Below are 21,681 nucleotides of genomic sequence, written 5' to 3' on the forward strand. Positions count from 1 at the left end.
ACCGGCGGGGCTACTGACGAACACTGCTGAGGGGAGCAGCAGGCGAGACAGGAGAGGTCTGCCGTGCCATGTGGGTTGCTCCCTGGCCGGTGATGGAACTTGTGCTGCAGTGGCTGCAGATAGCTTGATAGTGCTTTCTTTAAACCCTGCGCCACCAGGGAGGCCCTTCTGCGTTTTTTAAAACATGTATTTGGTAGTGCTCCCGGTTTGAAAAACGCGGCACTATCGAAATGCAAAGTTCCTTTTCCAATTTGGCAGCCTGTGACACTGGTGACTCCAATGCCTTTCTCCTTCAGAGCCAGAAATACACTGTAGAGGCCACAAACTAACTTACCTAAAATCGTATTGATCTTATTTACTGAAAACCTATTTTGAACCATGTTGTGTTAATCCGTAATTCTTGAATACCTGCCTCTTTCCCTCCGGTTGATTCTTCTGATGGCTCTTCACTCAAACACCATCCCGACAGTGAGACCTTCCTGGAGTACCCTGCCATGACTGTGACCATTCTCTCATGTGCCCACCACACCTTTTCTCTACACTCCCTGCTATACCGTTGTCCATGGGACATGCCATTGTCCTCTTTCTCTGGGGCCCCTACTAAAATGCACACAGCTGCATGAAGTTTGGGTGTCAATTTTTTCGTTTTCCAGATAGATGATCCTTGGGCAGTACTGAGCCTTGCACATCCCAGAGCTGACCAATTCCTCATTTGCACAGTAACTCACCCATACACACACACACACACCCCGCCAACATCCCCCGCCCCCAGGTCGAGCACTGGGCTGAGTCTTCTACAAAAACTACAACAATCCAGACTTGCAAGATCAGTCAATGATGACAGAACTGTTACCACTCAATTCAGAATCTGGCAGATGGGGGTTCATAAACCTGAGCTGTAAGGCTAATGGCTGAGTTCCCTCTAGTGAGTTCAGGATGTTTAATGAGCTGTGATTATGCTACAGAGAACACACTGCATGTTATCACATTTAATCTTTGCCTTTCAGGTTCACCTTTGCATTTTACAGGGAATTGAGAGGCTTTGGGTTTCCAAGAAATGCGCCTGGTTAGTGCCTGCTTACTTCCCCATTCCCCCAATTTTCCTGGTCTGAGTCCTATGCATCCCCATTTCTAAAGCTTCCCAGGCTCCCCCCTCTTCTGTCAAAGCCGTAGACATAGCAGGCCAGATGGAGACCAAGGGTTTCACAAGAAACTGATCTTTACTCAACAAAGTTCTACACAAGTGGAATCTCACCACACCATCTCAGCACCAATCCCCAGCACAGCACAGTAACAAATGGACAGACCCCGGAGCCCGTGGAGAGGAGGGGAAGGGGTACAGGGAGATGTGGTAAACAGGGTGAGAGGGACTGCAGATCCAGGCCAGTTAGGGTCTGCAGCCCCGGGCAGGGGAGAAGATTGAGAAGTTGAAACTTCGTTGTGCAAAAATCAACCAAAAATAAATTAAAAAATTAAATAGATCTCTTTAAAAAAAAAAAAAAAAAACTAGAACCAGGCTCTCTCCTTCCATTCCCTGAAGGTGGCTTGAACCCCCCCCCCCAAAAAAAAAAATCCTGGGTGAAGAAAGGGTATTACCAATCCCATCAGACCCATCCACAAACCCCAAGTTCCAGCAGAGGCTGCTCCAAAGAACTGGAATTACCAGAAAATTAAACAATTTTTTTTTAACAAATGGTTCCCAGAGGACCTGCTGGAGTTTCACAGGGGGAAAAACTGTGCTTATGGAATGTGTACCAAGTGCCCCTGGGCACAGAAGCAGGGTCTGACCCTGTCTGAGAAGATACAGGGCTAATGGGGGTGAAATCCAGGGCCCCAGAGGATGGTTGGAGAAGGTCCCAGAAAACAGGACTCCTGTCAAACCCCCCCACACACACAAGATGCCAAAAGGGCCCCGCAAAGTAGAAAGTAAGAGAAAAAGGAAAATATAAGGAGGCCTACAGGGTCAGGTTTCAGTTTTAAGACCAACTGCAAAGTAGCCATAGCCCCTCCCTCTCTAGGAGACTCTCCCATCATGACTCAGTCCCCCTAATCAATCCCCAAAGTTTCTCTAGATTCACTGCCCCAATCTGGCAGGGTCCCGGGACCCACTGCAAGCTAGGATGAACAGGGTGCCAGGCCCAGAGTTGGGATTCAGCAGTTACATGACCTTTTTCCCTTTTCCAAGTCCTCGGTTTCCATCTTGTTGGCAAAACTTATACCTTAGTCTTCTGCCATTGATCAATTTAATGCCCCTGCCTTGACCCTCGTGTTAAAACTTAGGCCTGGAACTTGAGAAGGGGGTTTGCAGAAGCAGAGAAATAGACTGCCCTTGAAACAAATTTGCTGAAGAAGTCACAGAGAAGTAGGTATCAGCAACTCAGGTGGCCACCCCAGGTCTCTTCAGGAAAAAGGCCCCCCACGCAGGGTCTTCAAAAACCGCTGGAGCACAGGGGAGGGAGAAAGGGTGCCCGCTGGGCAGACCCAGCCACTCTGGAGGTCCCCACTTTCCAGGCTAGGGCGGGACATTGAAGGGGACACACTGGCTGAGGCTGCCAGAGCTGGCAGGAAGTGTGCTGAGCAGATCCAAAGCGTGCACGTGCTGACTGGGTAGCCCCAAGATGGCTGATCTCTTCCCCCCACCCCGCCCTAGGGTCCCTGCAGAGGCCCCCAACCCACCCAGCCCTCCCCAATCACCGCCAATTCTCGCAAAACAGCAGAAGCTTCTTAAACTCTAGATGCAGGTTACACGGAAGGCCTTACAGGTTAACTCAGGGGTTCACTAATTCTACTGTCTCCATGCAGTCGGGGAAATGGTGGGGCAGCTGGCCCAGCCTGGTTGGCTGCAGCGCCCACACATGCGTGTGACCACGTGTGTACGTGTGAGTGTACTTGTCTACAAGGACCCCCCTCCCCGCCTGCTTTCCCTTGCCTCATCCTAAGCCAGATTCAGTTGGCTGTGTTGATTCTTCCCTCCCACTTGGCTGGTCCAAATGGGCTGCCTGAGGTGAACCCCAATGAGAGCAAGGGGCCCTTGCCGCCAAGAAGTCCCACCCCCCCCTCCCATTTGTAGGTGAGCATGGAGGCCCCACCCACCTGCCCATCCGCATAGGCTGGGCCAGGCAGGTAGATGGACAGGCAAGGCATCTGGATTTGGGTCCCGCTCACTCCTCCCTAACCCCCCTCGACCAGGGCTCGGCGACTTCTGGACGCAGTGCGATCCCCAGCAACCCCTCCTACGAGGACACAGAAACCTGTGGGAAGAGAAAAGGTCAGGGCTTGCACCCTTTTGGCGCTCATCATGGCACCTCCCCCCATACAAGGTCCCCTCACCTGATGGTCCCCACGCTCTTCTAGACCCCATAGAAGGCGGCCAGCCTCTCCTTGAGCAGTGGTGGGAACTGCTCCGAGAACTGCTGCCAATTCTCCTCCCCGACTTGGTCTTTGAAACCATGGAGAATCTGTGGTGGGGATGCCCCAGCAGAGTAACATGAGCATGGCCTCCCCTCTCCAGAGGGGGTGCTCTCACCACCTGCCAAGCCTAGATAAGGGACAAGCGAAAGCTTACCTTATAAAACATGTCCCGAAGGTCATCCTTCGGGCTCACCCAGGAGGCTACAGCATCGCAGAAGAAAATAAAGTCCTGAAACATGATGGATCCCATGTGAGGGGCCGCCCCAGCCCAGTCCCAGTGCCTTCCCTCAGAACCCAGATGCCCTGACCTGCACAACGCCCCCAGGGTTGACGCCTATCATCATGCAGATGCCTCGAAAGGCTGAGTCCTTCTCCTCATTGTCCCTGATGTTCCTGAGGGAGGTGCACCTGTGGGGAAGCGAACAATGAGGTATCAGCCACTGGCAGGGCTACAGCAGGAAGGACATCTATGGGAGGAGAGGGAGTGGGGCAGGCGCAGGACATGTAACTCAAGGGCATGGGGAGAAGGAGGTGGTGGGGTAGGGACATGCATCTAGGCATGGCAGTGGGCTCAGGTGAGGGAACCAGCAGGGCCTGTCCCACCCACCCCACTGCCTGGCCCACCGTACAGCAGGCCTCACAAAGGTAGGCACACACCAAGGCCGGATGAACTGCTGCAGCATAGGTGCCACCTCCTGTGGGCACACGTAGCCCAGGCGGCCAATGGTGATGGCTGGAATGGCAGAGGAACTCGTCAGGCGACCTGCAACCCCGAGCGGCCCCGGGACGGTACATGGCGGGGCCTCTCTGAGGCACCAGCCCCGCCCCATGGGGCCCAAGGGAACAGTTCCTGCTACCTGGGTCTCTCTCAAGGCCAGGAGCTTTCTTTGGGCTCTTCCCAGAAGCCCTTGCAGATGCCCTCCCTGGTTTCTTCCCAAGGCCCTTTTCAACTACCCTCCCAAGCAGAAACCCCATCTCCAGGACAGGGAGAGCAGGCATCAGCCAAGGTCTGGGCACCCACCTGTGTTTTCCAACAGCGTCTTCGGAGTGTTGGGCCGGTTAATGATCTCCACCAGATTGTTGAGGACCATCTGCACATAGGGCTGCATCTCTGCCCCTGGGAGACCAGCCAGTCAGAGCCAAGCATAGCCCACATCATGCATGGGGGCCAATCTGGGGAACTGTCCCATCTCACTGTTTGGCCCCCACTTTCATCCAGACATTGGCCACAACCATGACATTAACAGAACAAAAACCTCTGGCTGGCCCCCAGCCCAAGATCCAACCAGACTAACCCACACACCCTAAACACTAGTAACTTTCCTTGAGTACTGCTGAACAACAGGATGAGACCAAATTCTCCCTCTCCACTCTCCCCCGCAATCCATGTGAGGGGAAGTGGGCAGGGGAAGCAGCCAAGGTCTCCCAACCAACCCCAGCGTGCCTTTTAGTCAACAAGAGGGGAATTCTCAAAAATATAATCACAACAGGCTTTCTGTCCAGTCTCTTCGGAAAAGTCAATCACAAATGGTCTTTTGGCCACTGGGCCCAGCCCTGAAGAAAATGTTCAGGGCCTTTCTCAAAGATACCAGGGACCAGTCAGTCAAAGCCAGGTTAGGAACAGGTCTACTTGAGTGGCACTCACCCATCTGCATGCAGATCTCACCAATGGCCCAGGTGGCATTGTTGCATACAGAGATGAATTCAGGGTTTAGGTTGGTGCCCAAGATGGGCATGAACTCAGCTGGTGGGGAGAAAGAATGGTGCTGAGCAGGCAGGCCAGCCAGCCAGGATGAGGTCCCAGACCTGACCCAGCAGGCCCCATCAGACAGTACGAATGCATTCCAGTTTGTTCACGGTGTTTCCTGGTCATTTTTCATCATCACCTGAGGCCAGGGTTGGGTTCACGGGGTAGGGACAAGAAGGGTGTCATACCGATACAGGGCTTGACATGGATGAAGCAGGCTTTGGTGAGGTCTCCCAAGAGGGCGAAGGAACTCTGTCGGACCTCAGGCATCGAGTCCTGGGGGGTCAGAGTCCAGTCAGTGTGAGATGGTATACCTCGCCACAACCAACAGTTGACCCTGTCACTTCCCAGCACCAAGGCTTTCGACCCCATCTGTGCATATTGGACTCAGGTAACAAGAATGCCTGCTCAAGTACTGTGCAGAGGGGAGCAGACATAACTGCTACCATTCTGATACACTTTCAGGGATGGTGCTGGGGTAACATCCAAGGGATGGTTTGTATTTCCTGTTTTCCACTTTTGTTTTCTACATCATCTGCATTTCTCAGTGGGATTTCACTCATGTATTGTTCGGATCACCTTGTAAAATAATTACAAGGGTTGTTTTTTACAGGCCCCTTTTTTCCTAAAGTCTCTTGGGGCCCTGAGCACCCCCCTCACCCCCGAGTGGCCTGCACCAGCTGCCCGGTACTGTCACTGTCCAGTAGAGGTCTGCAAGGGCACCCACCCACCTGCATGCACTGGAAGAGCAGTGTCATGATGTTGCTGCGGGCCACTAGCTGTTCCACGTGGCCACCCAGGCCCTCGGCCAGGCCGCTGAGCAGGTCCAGTGCCACAATCATGAAGTCCTTGTCGGGGGCCTCATACTGCTCAGGGTGCTGGGTGTACATCTGCGCACAGATGGAGTGGGCAGGTGGATGAGGGAAGTGGACCAGGCCAGGCCAGCGGCACAGTGGGCGGCAGTTTAGTGTCAGGTGGGTGCTCACCATAGCCTGGGCCAATGTCTTCTGCACCAGGGTGACACAGCGCTGGTAGACAGGCTCACAGTAGGGCAGAAAGCCACTCTGCAGGGCAGTGGCCACAGATGACAGGCACTGGTGGGGAAGAGAGCAGGAGAGGTGAACTCAGATGTGGTAGGGCAGGGCTTCAGGAGCGGGCCTGGAGCTCACCTACCTCCAGCAAAGGGAAGAGGTCCTTGTCTTCATCCTTGAGCTCGTTCCACTTCTGGATCAGCGGAGGCATCAGCTTCTGGATGTATTCCTGGAGGGGGAGTGGGAAGTTGGCACTCCCTGGGTGGAAGTGGGGGCCTCTACAACTCTGAGGCACCTGTCACCTGAGTAGTCTGGGCTCATCATAGTGGCTCATGGAGCCCTGCAAATCCTTGCCATGCACACCCTTCTCATCCATCCTGTGTCTGTTTTCCCACTCCCTCAGTGCCTCCTGGTTCCCACAGTTCTCTGAGCTCCGCTGACACAGCACTTACCACACTATCTCATAACTGTGTCTCCCGCTAGACTCGGAGTAGGCTCAGGGCAAGGCAAGGTCTGTTTGTTGAGGTGTTGAGGTCATGGCCATGTCTCTGGCATGTGACACAGGGTTGCCACCAGGTCACAGGGTATTAAGGGGCATAGGGTTTGGGAAGGGTCTCTAAAAGGTCTCACCGGCTGGTTGAGGTGGTGGCCCACAGAGTCAGCCAGGGTACCAATGGCATCATAGAGGATAAGCAGATTCTTGTGCTGGTACTTGCCAAAGGCAAAGACAAGGGTGTCCAGGATGTAGCTGAGGTAGGGTACCAGCTCTGTGCAGGCCTCCTCCTCCAGGGTGGCGAAGGCACTGGTGAAAGAGAGCGACTCAGTGGGCAGCAGCAGGAAGGGCTGGGTGCAGGAAGGGATCAGAAAGGCGCGTGCGGGATCAGCCAGTACGAATACATGAGAAATCACCAAGAGGTCAGGGTTACATGAATGTCATCACTTCCCGGAGGACAGCCAGCATGGGAAAATGGGGGCTGTGAGCCAGGGGTTGAGGGTCACCTGCAGGCTGCCTCCTGCACCCTCTTGTTGCCATCTAGGATGCGCTTCAGCAGCTCCGTCATCAGGGGCTTGAGGTGCATGTCCGGCGGCTGGCTGACCACCCAGTGGGCATAGCGGCTTAACGTCCAGCAGGCAATGGACCGGACGAGGGCCTTCTTGTCTGACAGGCACTGGATGAGGTGTGGGATCAACTCAGGCAGGTAGGGCACCATGCCCTGCATGCAACCTGAAAGGACCAGCACAGGGGCAAGCCTGAGCTAGTTGGGCCTGCCACATCCACCCTGCTGAGGAATCAACTGAAGCATCTGACATATGGGGAAACTAAAGGGCTCTGAGATCAAATAACTGGCTCAGAGTCAGAGCCAGTAAAAGGCACGGTCGGAATGGGAAGTGGCAGAGTCTTTCCCCTCTGATGCCTCCCACCCACGCCATCCCAGGGCTTCTGTTACATCAGTCAGGCACTCATTCAAATATTCAGATGTCCTTAACTGCACAGGGACTTATGGGCAGCAGTGACCCAATGAAAGGAAAGTAATTTCTTTTTAAAACCCTTCTCAGATATTTGAGATTTTTCCTTCTTCACCTTTTTTTTTAAAACCACAACATGGCTCTTTTAGAGAATACAGATGATCGCACACTTCTGATAACTTAAGTCCAGTTTTACCATTTTAGAGTCAATCCCTTAAGCTCTTTCCCATTAGCACACTGAACACCTAAGACAGTCTCTATTGATATACAAATTGTGTGTGTCATGGCATAGCACCCATAATGCAAGCTATGTTATACCAATTATATGAAGAAACCTCTCCTTAGACAATTTTTTTTTTTAAAGATTGATTTATTTATACAATCACTGGGTACAGTCAGAAGTGCGGGAGGGTGAGAGAATTCACCAGAGACAGAGCAGAAAGCAGAACAGACAGAGTGACGAAGCACACTGCTGAGGGGAGCAGCGGGTGGCAGGAAAGGTCTGTGCGCCATGTGGGACCCTCGTGTAGGCGGCCAGGGATTGAACCGACGCTGCAGAGGCTGCGGGCAGCTTCACAACCCAGCGCTCAACCGCTGTGCCACTGGGGAGGCCCCTCTTTGGACAATTTTTAAAAGGTCTCCAGGGCCTCCCTGGTGGTGCAAGGGGTTAAGATGCAACCTATGAAGCTATCCACAGCCACTGCAGCACCAGTTCGATCCCCGGCCAGGGAGCAACCCACATGGCACATCAGACCTCTCCTGACTCGCCCGCTGCTCCTCTTAGCAGTGTATTTCACTCAGTCTGCCTGTTCTGCGCCCCACTCTGTCTCCAGTGAATCCTCTCACCCTGCACACCTTTGGCCTGCACCCCAGTTCATGTATGAATAAATCTTTAAAAAATAAATAAATATGGGCCTCCCCGATGGCGCAGCGGGTTGAGCACCATGCTGTGAAGCTGTCCGCGGTCTCGGCAGTGCGGGATCGATCCCGGCGAGCCAGCGAGAATACCACATGGTGCCGCAGACCTCTCCTGTTGCGCCTGCTACTCCCCTCATCAGTGTAATTCGTCAGCTGCCTGTTCTGTTCCCTGCTCTGTCTCTGGTGAATCCTCTCACCCTCCTGCGCCTCTGGCCTGTAGTCCAGCTCTTGTATAAAAATAAATGCATCTTTCAAATAAATAAATACATAAATAAATAAAAAGGTCTTCAGATTAAGACCTACACTTTTTATGACAGGGCTGGATGCTGAGATGGTCATGGGTAATAACTATAACAGATTTAAAGTCCTCTGGTAGGCCTTCCCTGGTGGTGCAGGCGATTGAGCACAGTGCGGTGAGGCTATCCACAGCCTCTGCAGCGCGGGTTCGATCCCAGCCAACAGGCGGGAATCCCACATGGCACGGCAGACCTCTTCTGTCTCGCCCACTGCTCCCCTCAGCACTGTATTTCAGTCAGTCTGCCTATTCTGTTCCCCGCTCTGTCTCTGGTGAATCCTCTCACCCTCCTGCATATCTGGCCTGTACCCCAATTCTTATATGCATGAATGAATAGATCTTTAAAAAAATAAAATAAAAAACAAAGTCCTCTGGTAATTCAAGCTGTACACCCAAGGGGACAAAAGGACCGGAAAACCACACCAGTATCAGCACACCACGTTAAGTTTAAGGGAACACCACCACCCACTTCTGATTCTGGCAGGCCAGGCTAACAGTCTGGGGTAGGTTCAAAGCCCAGCTGCACCATGGATATACTTGACTGGATCTCAGGTTACCATTCTACGAAACCCAGCCCATAAGGTTGTGGTAAGCCCACAAGACCAGGCCACCTGCTATAGGGAACCACTACAAAAGTGACTGTACTGGGCCTCCCTGGTGGCGCAAGGGGTTAAGCATCAGCACTATGAAGCAGTCCACAGCTACTGCAGCACAAGTTCAATCCCTGGCCAGGAAGCTAACACACATGGCACAGCAGACCTCTCCTGACTCGCCCACTGCTCCCTTTAGCAGTGTATTTCAGTCAATCTGCCTGTTCTGCTCCCCACTCTGTCTCTGGTGAATCCTCTCAGCCCCCACACCTCTGGCCTGTCCCCCAGTTATTGTATGCATAAATGAATAATCTTTAGAAAAAAAAAGTAACTGTACTGTCGCTGTATCTGTAATTGTCTTTACAACCTCAGAGAAATACCTGCCTGGGCGATTTAAGGAGTAGGCCTGCATTTGCAGATTTCAGGGTTTCTTTCCGGCCCATGGACTGAGGGGAAAATTCAAATCCTAGAAGGGAGTGAGTAGGTCTCTGGAGAGAACCTAGGAATGATGTCACCAGTACTGTGCAGCTGTACCCCAAGGCAGCCCTGTCTGGGTCAGCCCAATAGTCTTACATCATCAGAGTTCAGGTGCAGCCAGGTTGTTGGGGGCACTCACCCTCTGCGATGGCACCCAGCACCAGGATGCCTGACTCCTTGACTACCCACTCAGGGTGGAAGAGGAGACCTTTGAGCAGGGGGAGTAGGTGGGGCAGAAGTTCCTCCCGGAAGACATTGGCCAGAACATCCAGGGCTGCTGCTGAGCACTTTCCTGGGGCGGGAGGGAATGGAGGGCTGATGGAGGGCTGGCTCAGGGAGCTCCACAGGCAGGCCACCGGCACTTGATTAAACCCCCAGGATCAGAGATTAACATCTTCACATCTCTGCGCAGACTTATCACAAAAGGTAAACAGCCCAGGGCATGCTGTCCCCCCACTCCCTTAGACCACTCCCCCAGACCAGGGCACACACTCAGATTCCAGTCGGACAAAGCATCATCATCATCATCATCCTCAGCGTCCTCAGAGCCATCAGGCCGCTCAGCCTCATGGGGCAGTGTCACTGTGCGAGACTTGTGAAAGCGAGGTTTGATGTCCTGCTCGCTGTCAGGAACTGCCTCGTCCTCCTCCACATCCCCCTAAGGGCCAAAGAGACATTGAGCACCATAAAAAACATCAGGCCCTGACCCTGACACCAGACACTTGCTTGCCTGCCTAGGCCCTAGCCTGCTCAACCAGGCCTGGCCACTAGCCTTGACTTACCTTCAGCAGGATGATGTCAATTTCTGAGTACTTCATCCCATTTACCAGTATAGGAATCAACCTGTTGGGAGAGGCTGTTCATCAGGATGCAGAGGTCCAGAGTGGGGTTCAAAGACCAGGTGAGATGGAAACAGATGCAGGTAGGAGGTTAAAAAGTCAAGGAAGAGACTATAGAGCAGTCAGATTCTGCTTGTCTTGCATCCATTCATTCCCCATGGGAGTGCTATCCCAACCTAGTCTTAGCTACTATGATTATGACAGAATTGACACATAGCCTGGTTACTCAGTGAATTCCCAACAGCCCTAATACACTGAAAACTGGAAAAAGTGCCTGACTCTAGCACGCCAGAAGTTAGGGACATGTGATCTAGTCACTGGGCACTTCCCTGGATGGGGTCAGATTAGGGGAAAAATCAGGCAGGGCATCTAAGAATATGGGGGACCAAGAACATACCCTCAGTGATCCAACACTGAGTGATTTAAGGTGAGTCACAGGTAAGTAAGCCACAGGGGTTTTGCTGGGGATACTACCTGAGAATTTCTTTACTCTAAGGTGCCTAAGTTGGAAGGCTATAGCACTACATGAAGAAAGGTCAGGTCTGAGAATGAAGCTGACACAGGAAATAGATCTGAGACTGGGCACAGGCCTTTCACATTTTTTGAGTACTTAGATCCAGCTATGCCTGAGCTGTTACTGATATTCCATTTTTTCCACCTATTTTTGCCTAATATTTAAGTCATTCAAGTTACATTATTAGTACTTGATAAAATAAGTGCAACAAGGATAGAAAGCACACTGAGCTAGACACATAATCTGAGACTAGCACAGGAGGTGACCAGAAAGGAAGGCTCAGTCTGGGGTGGGCCTAAGGGAGGAAGCAGCACTCACTGGACCAGGTGGGAAGCCAGGACTTCCTTGCAGATGGGCTGCTCGGCCAGCGTCAGCCAGAATTCACAGGCTTCAAGGGCAACATTCTCATCATGGTCCTGGGTCCTCTGTAGCATGTACTAGGGAGAGTAGGAAAAAGACTGAGGCCTCGTCCAGCTGGGGGCGGCTCCCCATCTGCCCCCCTTTCCAGTCTCAGCATCGGCATGCATACCTGGATGATGCTGTGCATGTGGGGGATGAGCCGATCAATCCGCACTTCCAGCAGCATCACCAGGGCTCGGCAGACATTCTTCCGCACCTCAGGGTCATCATCCACGGCCAGAGCAAACAGATGCTGTGGGGAAGGCAGGGTCAGTAGCAGCAGGGCCTTGGACCGTCTCCCTCCCCCATCAATAGCCCAGGGACCCACCTCAATAAAGGTATCAATGTTGTCCATCAGTGCCTGGGCCCGGTCCATGATGAACTGGTTCACACAGGCGATGGCATGGGACCTAGTGGGGAGTGGGCACACAAGTCATCCAAGCCCCTGCCTACTTCACCTACTCCAGCCCCCCTGCAGACTCCTGGGAAGCCACACCCACCGGATCTTGGGGCTACAGTGCTTGAAGAACTGCAGGAACTTGGGGATCATAATGTTGAGAGGCCGGTTGAGGGCATCACTATCCAGAAGCTCAGAGGAGTCTTCACAGATTTTCTGCAAGGCTCCAAAGGCTCCCTAAGTGGAGAGGAGCAGGCAGACAGGTATGGGTCCCAGTCTGGCTCAGCTCCAGCTCACTCTTTCAGGTGGGCACCAGCTTGTTGCCTACCTCACAAGTGTTGTAATCCTCTGAGTTGAGCAGGTTGCACAGCTGGGGCAGCAGCTCGGGCCACATCTGTAGCTCACCCTTAGAAGCTATGGTGGTGATAAGAATGCCTGGAGCAACCAAAAAGGACGCTTCTTAGTTTGGATGTGGGTCTCCCTGGCAACTTGGCCTCCCTGCTCACACTCACTTCACCTACTTACATGCTACCCCATGGAATTCCTACACACCCTTTGAGACATTCTGAGCCTTGAGAGCCAGCTCATTCCAGGACCTAGGATGCCGCACAGAATATAACACAACATTCCTGCCCTTGGGAGCTGACTGTGTAATAAGGCAGGCTGTGAGGTAAAAATAAATCAACTAGAGACATGAGAGGCTAGAAGCCAAGAGCTGGGGGGAAATAAAACATAGAAGATGGCTAGCAAAAGCTGAGAGTGTGAGTGAAGATTTTTAATTAGGTGTTGACTATTAATTAGCTGTCCAGAGCAGGGCTTACACAGAAGACAACTTGCTATCTGAGCAGAGATGTGAATGAAGTATGGGAGAAACCACCTAAGGAAGAGTCCCAGGCAAAATAGGTGCAAAGGTCCAGGGCTAGAGTGGGCCTGATGTATTCTCAGATGGATGAGGAGCCTGTGGGGCTATATGGAGAGTAAGGGAGACAGGGAAGGGACGTGAGGGTGGGAGGTGGCAGGGCCAGGGCCACATGGCCTCTAGGAGGACTTGTTCTGTTTGTTAGAAACCCAAGTGCAACCTGCAGTGCGTATCTGAAGTGTGAGGGCAGTGGGATGGTCTAGCAGTTGAGTTGAACACAGGTGGTATCAGAGATGGTATTTAGTCAGATATGGCAGTATTCCCCAGGAGCAAGCTGCCACTGCCAAGACTCCAGATAACTCCAGCTCACACAACTGCAGGGAAAAATGATCCCTACATTGGGTAGTCCATGAGGGCACCAATACAGTTCTAGTGCTGTCCCTGTCTATGACTGTGGGCCACATCACTTGACTTCTCTGTGCCTCAGAAGGGATAAAGGAGCTTCCTGGGGCTATTAGGAAGCTTGAAGGACTTAACTCAAGTACTTAGCATACTTACCTAGAATGAGTTCATTAAGTCCAAATCCTATGATTTGCTGGCCTGGGGGTGTGGGTGGTGGTGGTGGTAAGATTTACTTTTTTTTTAAAAGATTTATTTTATTTATTTATTTATGCATACAAGAACTGGGGAGTAGGCCAGAGGTGTGGAGGGTGAGAGGATTCACCAGAAAGTGGGGATCTAGGGCCTCCCCGGTGGCACAGCGGTTGAGCACTGGGCTGCGAAGCTGCGCACAGCCTCTGCAGCGCCGGTTCGATCCCCAGCTGCTCCCTGGCCACCGGAGGAGGGTACCACATGGCATGCAGACCTCTCCTGCCGCCCGCTGCTCCCCTCAGCAGTGTACTTCAATGTACTTCTGCCTGTTCTGTTCCCCGGTCTGGCTCTGGTGAATTCTCTCACCCTCCCATGCTTCTAACTGTACCCAGTGCTTGTATAAATAAATAAACAAACAAAACAAATAAATAAAATAAATGTTTAAAAAAAAAAAAAAGAGTGAGGATCTAGTAAAATACTGCTGAGGGGAGCAGAGGGCGAGACAGGAGAGGTCTGCTGCGCCATGTGGGTTAGTTCCCTGGCTACAGTGGCTGGTGATAGCTTGATAGCTTGAAAAGGTTGAGACTTTAACCCCTGCGCCACAAGGGAGGGGCCGGTGAGGTTCACTTTTAACAGAGGCAGCAGGTCCTAATCAGCACTGCAGTTCTCAGCATTTAGTTCAAATTTAATCCTGTTTTGTTTTGTTTTTTTTAATTACATGTCTTTAAAACTACCTTCCACTTAGGGCAAACAAATCTGTCTTTTTTGGGCCTCCCTGGTGGCGTTAGGGGTTAAGACGCAACCTATGAAGCTATCTGCAGCCACTGCAACATGAGTTCAATCCCCGGCCAAGGAGCTACCCACATGGCACAGCAAACCTCTCCTTACTCACTGCTCCCCTCAGCAGTATATTTCAGTCAATCCACCTGTTCTGTTCCCCACTCTGGTGAATCTTCTCACCCCACCCCCCACACCTCTGGCCTGTACCTGTTCTTGTATGCATAAATAAATAAATCTTTTTAAAAAACCCTTTCCACTGTTACACAATTTCCTGTTGAAAGCTGACAGGAAAAAAAAAGTATGTCAATTATATCTCAACGCTGGGAGGGAGGGGAATTTAATTGGAAGAAATAGGGTTGGTATTTATCAGCAATGAAAATGCTGAAGGGAAAACTGCACCATATTGGGTTAGCTCCCTGGCCAGGGATCAAACTCAGGCTGTAGCAGTGAAAGTGCTGAGACTTAACATGTAGGCCACAGGGAGGCCTCATGAAAAACTTTATAAATGTTTCATCTAAATCACCATTGGTAAGAATTAGCTAATGACACTCAGCTCCTTGTATTGTAACCTACCACATCCTTTGCATTCACTCCCAGCTTTCAATTCTGAACAATGAGTCAATGAGTGCTAATGTCAGAAGTGAGGAGAGCTGTTGGGGAAGATGAAGGTCAGATATTCACTGACCACTTCTGAGCTCTGCTACTTACCCTTAACATCTCTGTGTCTCAGTTTCCTCATCTGTAAAATGGCAAAAGTAATAGTACTACTGCCCACAGTGCGGGAACACTTGTGCTGAACCAAAAAGTTGGCTGAGAAGCTTTCTAGGCCAAGAATGAGTTCTTAATGAGTCATCACAGGCAACCCTCCACTGTCCCCCTCACCTATGGTGGCTCGGATGAGCGAGGAGGCGTCACCAATGTTGTTGAGACATTCCTGTTTGATGAAGTCAGCCACAGGTGGCGGAAAGCTCTGGTAATGTGCCTTCACGTTGTTCTTGAGGATGAGGCCACTGAGAGAGCGAGTCGGCTCATCTGGGGGAAGAGGGCTGATGCTCAGGGGACAATGAGGAAGAAAGCAGAGTCCAGCCTGCATGGAGGGGCACGAAGGGCGTACCTTCCGACTTGAGTCTGGTCAGGACGAAGATCAGGTAGTTGTTGAAGTCTGGAAACTGGTTCAGTTGTTTGAGTTTCTGTCAGGTTGTTAAGGGACTTGGGAGACAGGGACATCCCCAGATGGGTCCTCCCCTCACACTAGCAACATCATGTGACTAACAGCACTTCTGATTATTAGGATCCTGCAGCCAGGTTTCCCAGACCCAGCCTGTCAACCACCATGCCTGGAACAACACTGTATCCCCAGCACATCAAGTTTACTGGTGGGCTGAGAAGGGGTGGTGTGAGCAAGCCTGGGCTTCCCACAGCTCCTGAACACCTGGTCAAAACAGAAGAGGGTTGACACACCCAGGTGGTAGCTGCTACTTAACTCCACTCACTAACAGTCCAAGTTTGATTGCTTTTTTTAAGAGATTTTTGAAAGAGGGAATCCATATTTTCAAGCAAAATTTGCTAATGTTTTAATTATTTTGAAGGTTAACTTGTTTTAAACAATTGAAAAAAATTTTTAACCATGAAATTTAAACAAAACCCAAATGCCAGCCAATGTCCTGCAGGGCCTCTTTTCCTTTGGAAAAGGGTCCAAGAATTCTAATCCTTAACTTTCTGTCAAGACCAATTAGCCTAGACTGTAGAGTCTGGGGACAAGGAAGCAGGCCCTCCCTCTCGGGTTCTCAGGGGCTGCAGATGTCTGCGGGGTTCCCCCAAGCCCGGAAGGAAGGAAGGGTGGATACATCTTGTACGATGCGTTGGGTAGCTGTGTTGGGTGACTGCGAGTCTTTGAGCAGCTGCAGGACCTGCTGCAGCCCCTGCTCATCTGGCTGCCAGTCCATGGTGCAAGGCGAGCTGCGGGGGTAGGAGTCGTGGTCAGCACTGGGTCCCAAGGGTTGCATGTGAGACCTGGGCTTAGACCCCATGGAGATGGAAGCAGCGGCCAAAGATTGGGACGCCCTCAGCGAACAGGCAGTGGCCGCCCATCCACACCTGCCCAAGAGTGAGGTCCCCGTCAACTGCACCAGTCTGGGTATCAGCGTCACGAACAGGGGGTATGTGGAAGCATGCCATGGAAGGGGGTGGCAGGACCCAGCGGATCCTCATCCGACCCAGCACCAAGCCTTCCTACCACCGAAGCCCATTCTGTCCCTCCCCGAGACCACGATAGCCCCCGACCCCCGTTATCACTTCGGTGTTTGCACGAAACCCAAAGATCTCCCTTCTCCCGAAATTTAGCCTTCAATCTCCACCAGATCCCTGTCGACCTCTGTCCTGAGTCTCCCCAGGTGCACCGTCCCAAGGCGCTCCAGCTGTTCACATCCCTACCACCTCTCCTAATCGGGCCCTCCAAGCTCAGCAGGATGCCAGACTCCCTCCCTTTCTGGCCTAGCAAGACTCGACCAGAAAGGAGTCCTCTTAATTAGGCCGAAGCAGTCCCTAGACAGGTCCTCTTCGAATGAGAGCCAACTAAGCCCGCCCACCCTACAACAGAAGCCCCCTAGACGGGCCCCCTTGTTTCCCCAATCTGGTCCGGCCAAGCCTTCCCTTATCCACCCCAGTCGCAGGAACTCTCCGCTTCCCACAATTAAGTGAGGGCAAACCCTCGACCACCTGGTGCTGTAAACTCCCTTCGTTCGATCTCTGCAGCTTCTCCCAATTAGACCTGGCCAAACAAGCCCCCCCTCCCCGCCCCCAGGATTTCCCCTAACGGATACCGGCAAAGCCCTCTAGGCCGAAACCCGACGCCCCTTCCTATCAGAGCTTAACAAGCCCCCACCCCAACTTTTCAATGCAGCCTCCCCTAATCAGACCCATCCAAGCCCCTATAAAACAGCCACATACACACACCCGTTACTCGAGACGTTCCCCCATCAGGCCCTAAACAGTCCCCAGACGCTTCCCCCAATCAGATCCCCTTCAGCCCAACCCCAGCCGCCACGCTGGCCCAACTCTCGCGGCACCGGGTCCTGGCCTGGCTCCGAGGCCCCACCCCCCTCAGCCTGGCTGGTTTCCCCCTCCCCCGCGCCGGCGGGTTCTCGATGCCTTGCGAATCGGGGGCCCAACTGGGTCCTCGGCCTTTCCCGGTCTGGCGCGGTCCCGACGCCCCGACCCCGCGCGGCGCTCGCTGGTCGGGAGCCCAGCACGAGTGGACGCAAGTCGGGGCCGGGCCAGTCGGGCTCCGGGTAAGGCCTACTTACCCAGCCCCGGGCGGCAGCAGCGTCTCCTTGCGATGTGGCTTCTCCAGAGACTCGCGCGGAAGGAGGGAGCCAAAGAGAGGGAATTGGGAAAAAAAAAGAAAGAAAGAAAGAAACGCGGCCGGGGATGAGCCGCCGCGGCTTCCGTATACCGTTCAAACTGGCCCAGCAGAGCCAATTAGAAGAAGCAACCATCGCACGTGGCCTGGCACGGTGGAGACTCTGGCCCCGCCAATACAGGGTCACGTGACCGAAGAGTTGGCGACTCTTGGCCCTTCTGGCCCGCCAGTCCTCCCAGCATCTCGTTTTCTCAGCGTCTCTCCCTGACCTGACAGCAGCTCTTCGTTGGGAAACAAGTGTGGTGGCGCGTGGGGACTTTCAGTGTGCGGTGTTCTCGGGAACGCCCAACCAGAACCAGCTGCGCCTTTGTCACTCCCTCCTAGCTGTCTCCGTAACCCCATTCAGAGGGTAATTTGGGGTACAATATGTGCGCGCAAATAAAGTGAGACTGAGCATGTGGGGTGAACTTTCTCCCCCAGAGACAGAGAGTGGAAAGCCAAACAAATGGAATGCCTGATAGGCTGGGTTCCTGCAGAAGCCTCTACCACGTTTTCCCACATTTATTTTCCAGTACTGCTTGATAGTTTTCAGAAGGATATGAAAAAACCCACAAGAGTGCGTGCTTTGACAGCATATATACTAAAATTGGGACATTACAGAGATTAGCATGGCCCCTGCGCAAGGATGACACACAAAGTCGTGAAGCATACAGAAAAAAAAATCCACGAGAATATAAAATTATTTAAAATGAAATTAATAATGTAGATGCAGGAGCAAAAGAGCTAATCCTTTGCCTACCTGAAGCTTAATGAGGTGGAACAGTCCAGAAATTTTAGGTAGGCAAGGGCAGAGTCATGAAGAAAGACATCTTCGTGAGCCTTAAGCCGTTTGAGGACAAAGTAGGGCACCTCTTTCCTTTCTCAAGAGCAGAGCGATGGGGCAGGGAGGCACTAGGGAATTTGAAGCACTTAGGTTTTCCCCTCCTAGTCCTGCTAACAGGTGAATGAACTGCCACTCCAAGCTTTAGTTTTCCACTTGTCAGCAGGATATAAGAATACTTTCTGGGTTAGAGATAATACCAGTTAAGAATTACCTGTTATTTAAAGACCCTTATTCTTTTTAAATGTAGCTTTGGGGCCTCCCTGGTGGCGCAAGGTGTTAAGTCTCAGCACTATGAAGCTATCCCCGGCCACTGCAGCACGAGTTCGATCCGCGGCCAGGGAGTTGACCCACGTGGGGCAGCAGACCTCTCCTGTCTCACCCACTGCTCCCCTTCAGTAGATCCGCCTCTTCTCTTCCCCACTCTGTCTCTGGTGAATCCTGTCACACACCAGCCCCGCACCTCTGGCCTGTACTCCAGTTCTTGTATGTATAAATAAATAAATCTTTTTTTTTTAATGTGGCTTTTACCCAACAAGGCTTAAGGCCATCCCTTCACTGTAGTCAGCCTCTCCCTAAACCAATATTTACTGAATCAACTGGAGTCTAATCCCAAAGGAAAACACAGCCTTGTCCTGAGAGATTTTTTGATTTCTGGAGATTACAAGGTCACTTTTTGCCCCAGTCTGGAGGTGGGGAAACAGACTTCTCAGCCCACCTAACATCGCCAATGTTATCTTCTCCATTCATTCATAAAAATCAGCTCTTTTGCGGGTCACTGGCAGAGACTTGGGGAGGGTCAGCTAACCCCAAATTCCACTTCGAGAATCGGGGAACAGTTCTAAAGAACACCACCCGGGATTCCCACATCAGCTCGCTGGGATGGGAACAGAAAATTGGCTTACGAAGCAAATACGGAAAGTTGATGCCCACGCATGCGCAGTGGCCTTCTCTCGCGCACATAGGCTCTGAAACTACAAATCCCGTCCAGCAGTGCGCCGGCGTCGCGGTGCTCGCGGGGTATGCTGAGACTCAAATTCCGAGCGTGGAGCCCTCACTTCTCCTCCTCCTCCTCCTACGGAAACGGAGAAGGTACCGGTGATATTACGCGGCTGGGACTGGGCCTTTAAGTTTCAGGCTGAGGTGCAAAGTGTAGGAGTCTTTTGTGCAGGGTTGAGGACTGCCCCAGATAAGGATCAGGTGGTGAGCGAGAGGAGCTGCTGGAGTGAATTTAATGCTCGCATAAATCTTAATAGATCAAGTTTCCCACGGCCCTGCCCGAGCCTGGGGAAGAGAGGAGTCGGGGCAGAATAAAGTGGCACTGGTTGCCTATATAAGCCCTCGTGTGGTCATGGAAAATTTCTCTCCCTGCCTTGTAGATTTGAGTGAATAGAGAAACAGCCCCCTTCCACTCACCACCCTCCCCCAATTTCTTAAGCACTACTGCTTGTTAAGGGTTTTCAAATGTAATTCTCCTAACAGCCCTGTGCACAGCGACAGACTTAATTCGGTTGGACTAGAAGTGCTGAGGGCAGAAAACAAACTCAAGGAGTTGTCTCCCAACTGTGAATCTGAAATGGGAGACCAATGTCTTTGTTTACAATAGCCTCTTGTCTGGGCCTCTCATCACACTACACCCAGGCATTTAAAGGTCAGCATTTCTCAAAGTCAGCCCCCTAGCACTACACAAGTGTTACACCCAGAGAAGTAATGACAGCTATTTCAAATAATGACAAGGTTAACTTGACTAAACATTGCCCCTACTTTAGAACTGGACTCTAGAGATACTTCTTCTGTATTTTATCCCTATTTCATAATGAAGACCTGAGCCACAAAAAGGCTCACTTACCCAAGATCCCACAGCTAACAGGCAACAGAATAGTTTGAAATCAGGGCTGTGTGATTCACCAAAACCTGAGTTTGATTCTCCTTTAGATTTTGCCCAGGTCAGACTGGTGAGTGCAGTGAAGGGAGGTATCAGGACTCCATCAGTTCCTCCTGCCTCCTGACACTCCAGAATAGAGGCTGAGATGCTGCAAGGAGACCTACTCCTATTTCTTTTTAAAGATCTGTGCATGTTGCTGACAGTTTTGAGGGAGGTGGTAAGGGTGGCTCCATTGGCTTCCTATGTCTCCTCCCCAACACTCCATCCCCAAGGCTAAAGTCACAACGGGGCCAGCTCAACATCCCCAAAGTAGAAGGGATATTCCAGCTGATGTGGAAAATAAACCAGAAAAGTATTACTTGTGTTTAGGAAGCATGATGGGATTAGATATCCCATTCCAAAGTCTGCTTACTCTTTCAGCTCAGGGTCTTTGCACCCACTATTCCATCTGCCTATAATACTTAGACCATCTTCACTGCCTGCCCCATCTCCTTCAGGACTTAGAACAAATGTCACTTTGGGGAGGCCAACTCCAATCAATTTAAATTGTCATCTCTTCTCCTCCATCATCCTTTCATACTCCGCCCACCACAACCCCCATATGTACTGTTTTGTTTTGTGTGTTTTCCAATCTAGAATGTCAGCTCCATTAGGGAAGGGAGTTTTGTTTTGATGATCAGGATTTGGGAGGCCCTACCCCACCCCACTACTCTCACCCCCACCCAGGGTGGATCTGGCAAATTTTGAGAGATCAGGCCAGTGCCACCTCAAGCTTCTTTCAGGACCACAGTTGTCTGCCCTCCAGAGGTTCCAGGTGTGCTGCTTAGTGATTTTCCCATTCAGTGTTCTCCACTGGTGCATGACACAAATAGTCCCTTTACAGCCTCCCTGGAAGGATTGCAGGTACCCCTGGTCTGGTATACAACCCACTAAAATCCAGATCCTAGGGTCTCCCTGGTGGCGCAAGGAGTTAAGACGCAACCTATGAAGCTATCTGCAGCCACTGCAACATGAGTTCAATCCCTGGCCAGGGAGCTACCCACATGGTGCGGCAGACCTCTCCTCACTCACTCACTGCTCCCCTCAGCAGTGTATTTCAGTCAATCCGCCTGTTCTGTTCCTCACTCTGCCTCTGGTGAATCCTCTCACCTTCCACACCTCTGGCCTGTACCCCAGTTCTTGTATGCATAAAAAAATCTTTAAAAAAAAAAATCCAGATCCTAGTCTTCACCCCTCCCAA

At 51.8% G+C, this 21,681-nt stretch overlaps 1 protein-coding gene, 2 non-coding genes and 1 pseudogene across 10 annotated transcripts; 1 reads left to right on the forward strand and 3 right to left on the reverse strand.

Annotated features, from left to right (window-relative positions):
• Nucleotides 1-807: 807 nt before the first annotated feature.
• TNPO2 (transportin 2) lies at nt 808-17,835 on the reverse strand. 8 transcript variants are annotated; one of them, XM_054693297.1, is made up of 25 exons: nt 17,621-17,835; nt 16,163-16,274; nt 15,430-15,505; nt 15,198-15,347; nt 12,414-12,520; nt 12,189-12,322; nt 12,017-12,098; nt 11,819-11,941; nt 11,608-11,726; nt 10,719-10,779; nt 10,429-10,594; nt 10,076-10,228; nt 7,189-7,414; nt 6,820-6,991; nt 6,332-6,418; nt 6,145-6,252; nt 5,890-6,048; nt 5,347-5,434; nt 5,057-5,155; nt 4,433-4,528; nt 4,069-4,144; nt 3,720-3,819; nt 3,566-3,640; nt 3,352-3,458; nt 808-3,250 (listed from the first exon to the last, which is right to left on the reverse strand). In XM_054693297.1, exons 2-25 carry the CDS (start codon nt 16,259-16,261, stop codon nt 3,172-3,174), a joined length of 2,742 nt encoding a protein of 913 aa, XP_054549272.1. In that variant the 5' UTR covers nt 16,262-16,274; nt 17,621-17,835; the 3' UTR covers nt 808-3,171. The 8 variants fall into 8 exon arrangements, with proteins under 8 accessions (XP_054549272.1, XP_037361809.1, XP_037361810.1 ...); XM_037505912.2 differs by having other exon boundaries at nt 808-3,251; nt 3,331-3,458; nt 4,069-4,174; nt 17,621-17,834; XM_037505913.2 differs by lacking the exon at nt 17,621-17,835 and adding an exon at nt 17,271-17,326 and having other exon boundaries at nt 808-3,251; nt 3,331-3,458; nt 4,069-4,174.
• On the reverse strand, nt 5,229-5,305 carry LOC129145565 (small nucleolar RNA ZL2). Its single transcript, XR_008551312.1, has one exon. It is a non-coding gene; the product is annotated as a small nucleolar RNA ZL2 (small nucleolar RNA).
• LOC119242466 (small nucleolar RNA SNORD41) lies at nt 7,065-7,135 on the reverse strand. The gene has a single exon (XR_005124475.1). It is a non-coding gene; the product is annotated as a small nucleolar RNA SNORD41 (small nucleolar RNA).
• A 461-nt stretch (nt 17,836-18,296) lies between the features above and the next one.
• On the forward strand, nt 18,297-18,396 carry LOC119242408 (U6 spliceosomal RNA; annotated as a pseudogene).
• Nucleotides 18,397-21,681: the final 3,285 nt, after the last annotated feature.

This window comes from Talpa occidentalis, unplaced genomic scaffold, assembly GCF_014898055.3.
Source record: "Talpa occidentalis isolate TD23 unplaced genomic scaffold, MPIMG_talOcc4v2.1 talOcc4.12, whole genome shotgun sequence".
In the NCBI taxonomy this organism is placed as follows: domain Eukaryota; kingdom Metazoa; phylum Chordata; class Mammalia; order Eulipotyphla; family Talpidae; genus Talpa; species Talpa occidentalis.

Bases quoted from the DNA above. Each gene is read 5' to 3' on its own strand.
- TNPO2 (XM_037505911.2), bottom strand. From the start codon at position 16,345: ATGGGGTCTAAGCCCAGGTCTCACATGCAACCCTTGGGACCCAGTGCT. The intron at 7,415-10,075 runs GTGAGTGCCCCC...TGGTCCTTTCAG, and splicing joins GCTGGGTGCCATCGCAGAGG to GTTGCATGCAGGGCATGGTG. The intron at 5,435-5,889 runs GTGGGTGGGTGC...CTGACCCCCCAG, and splicing joins TGCTCTTCCAGTGCATGCAG to GACTCGATGCCTGAGGTCCG.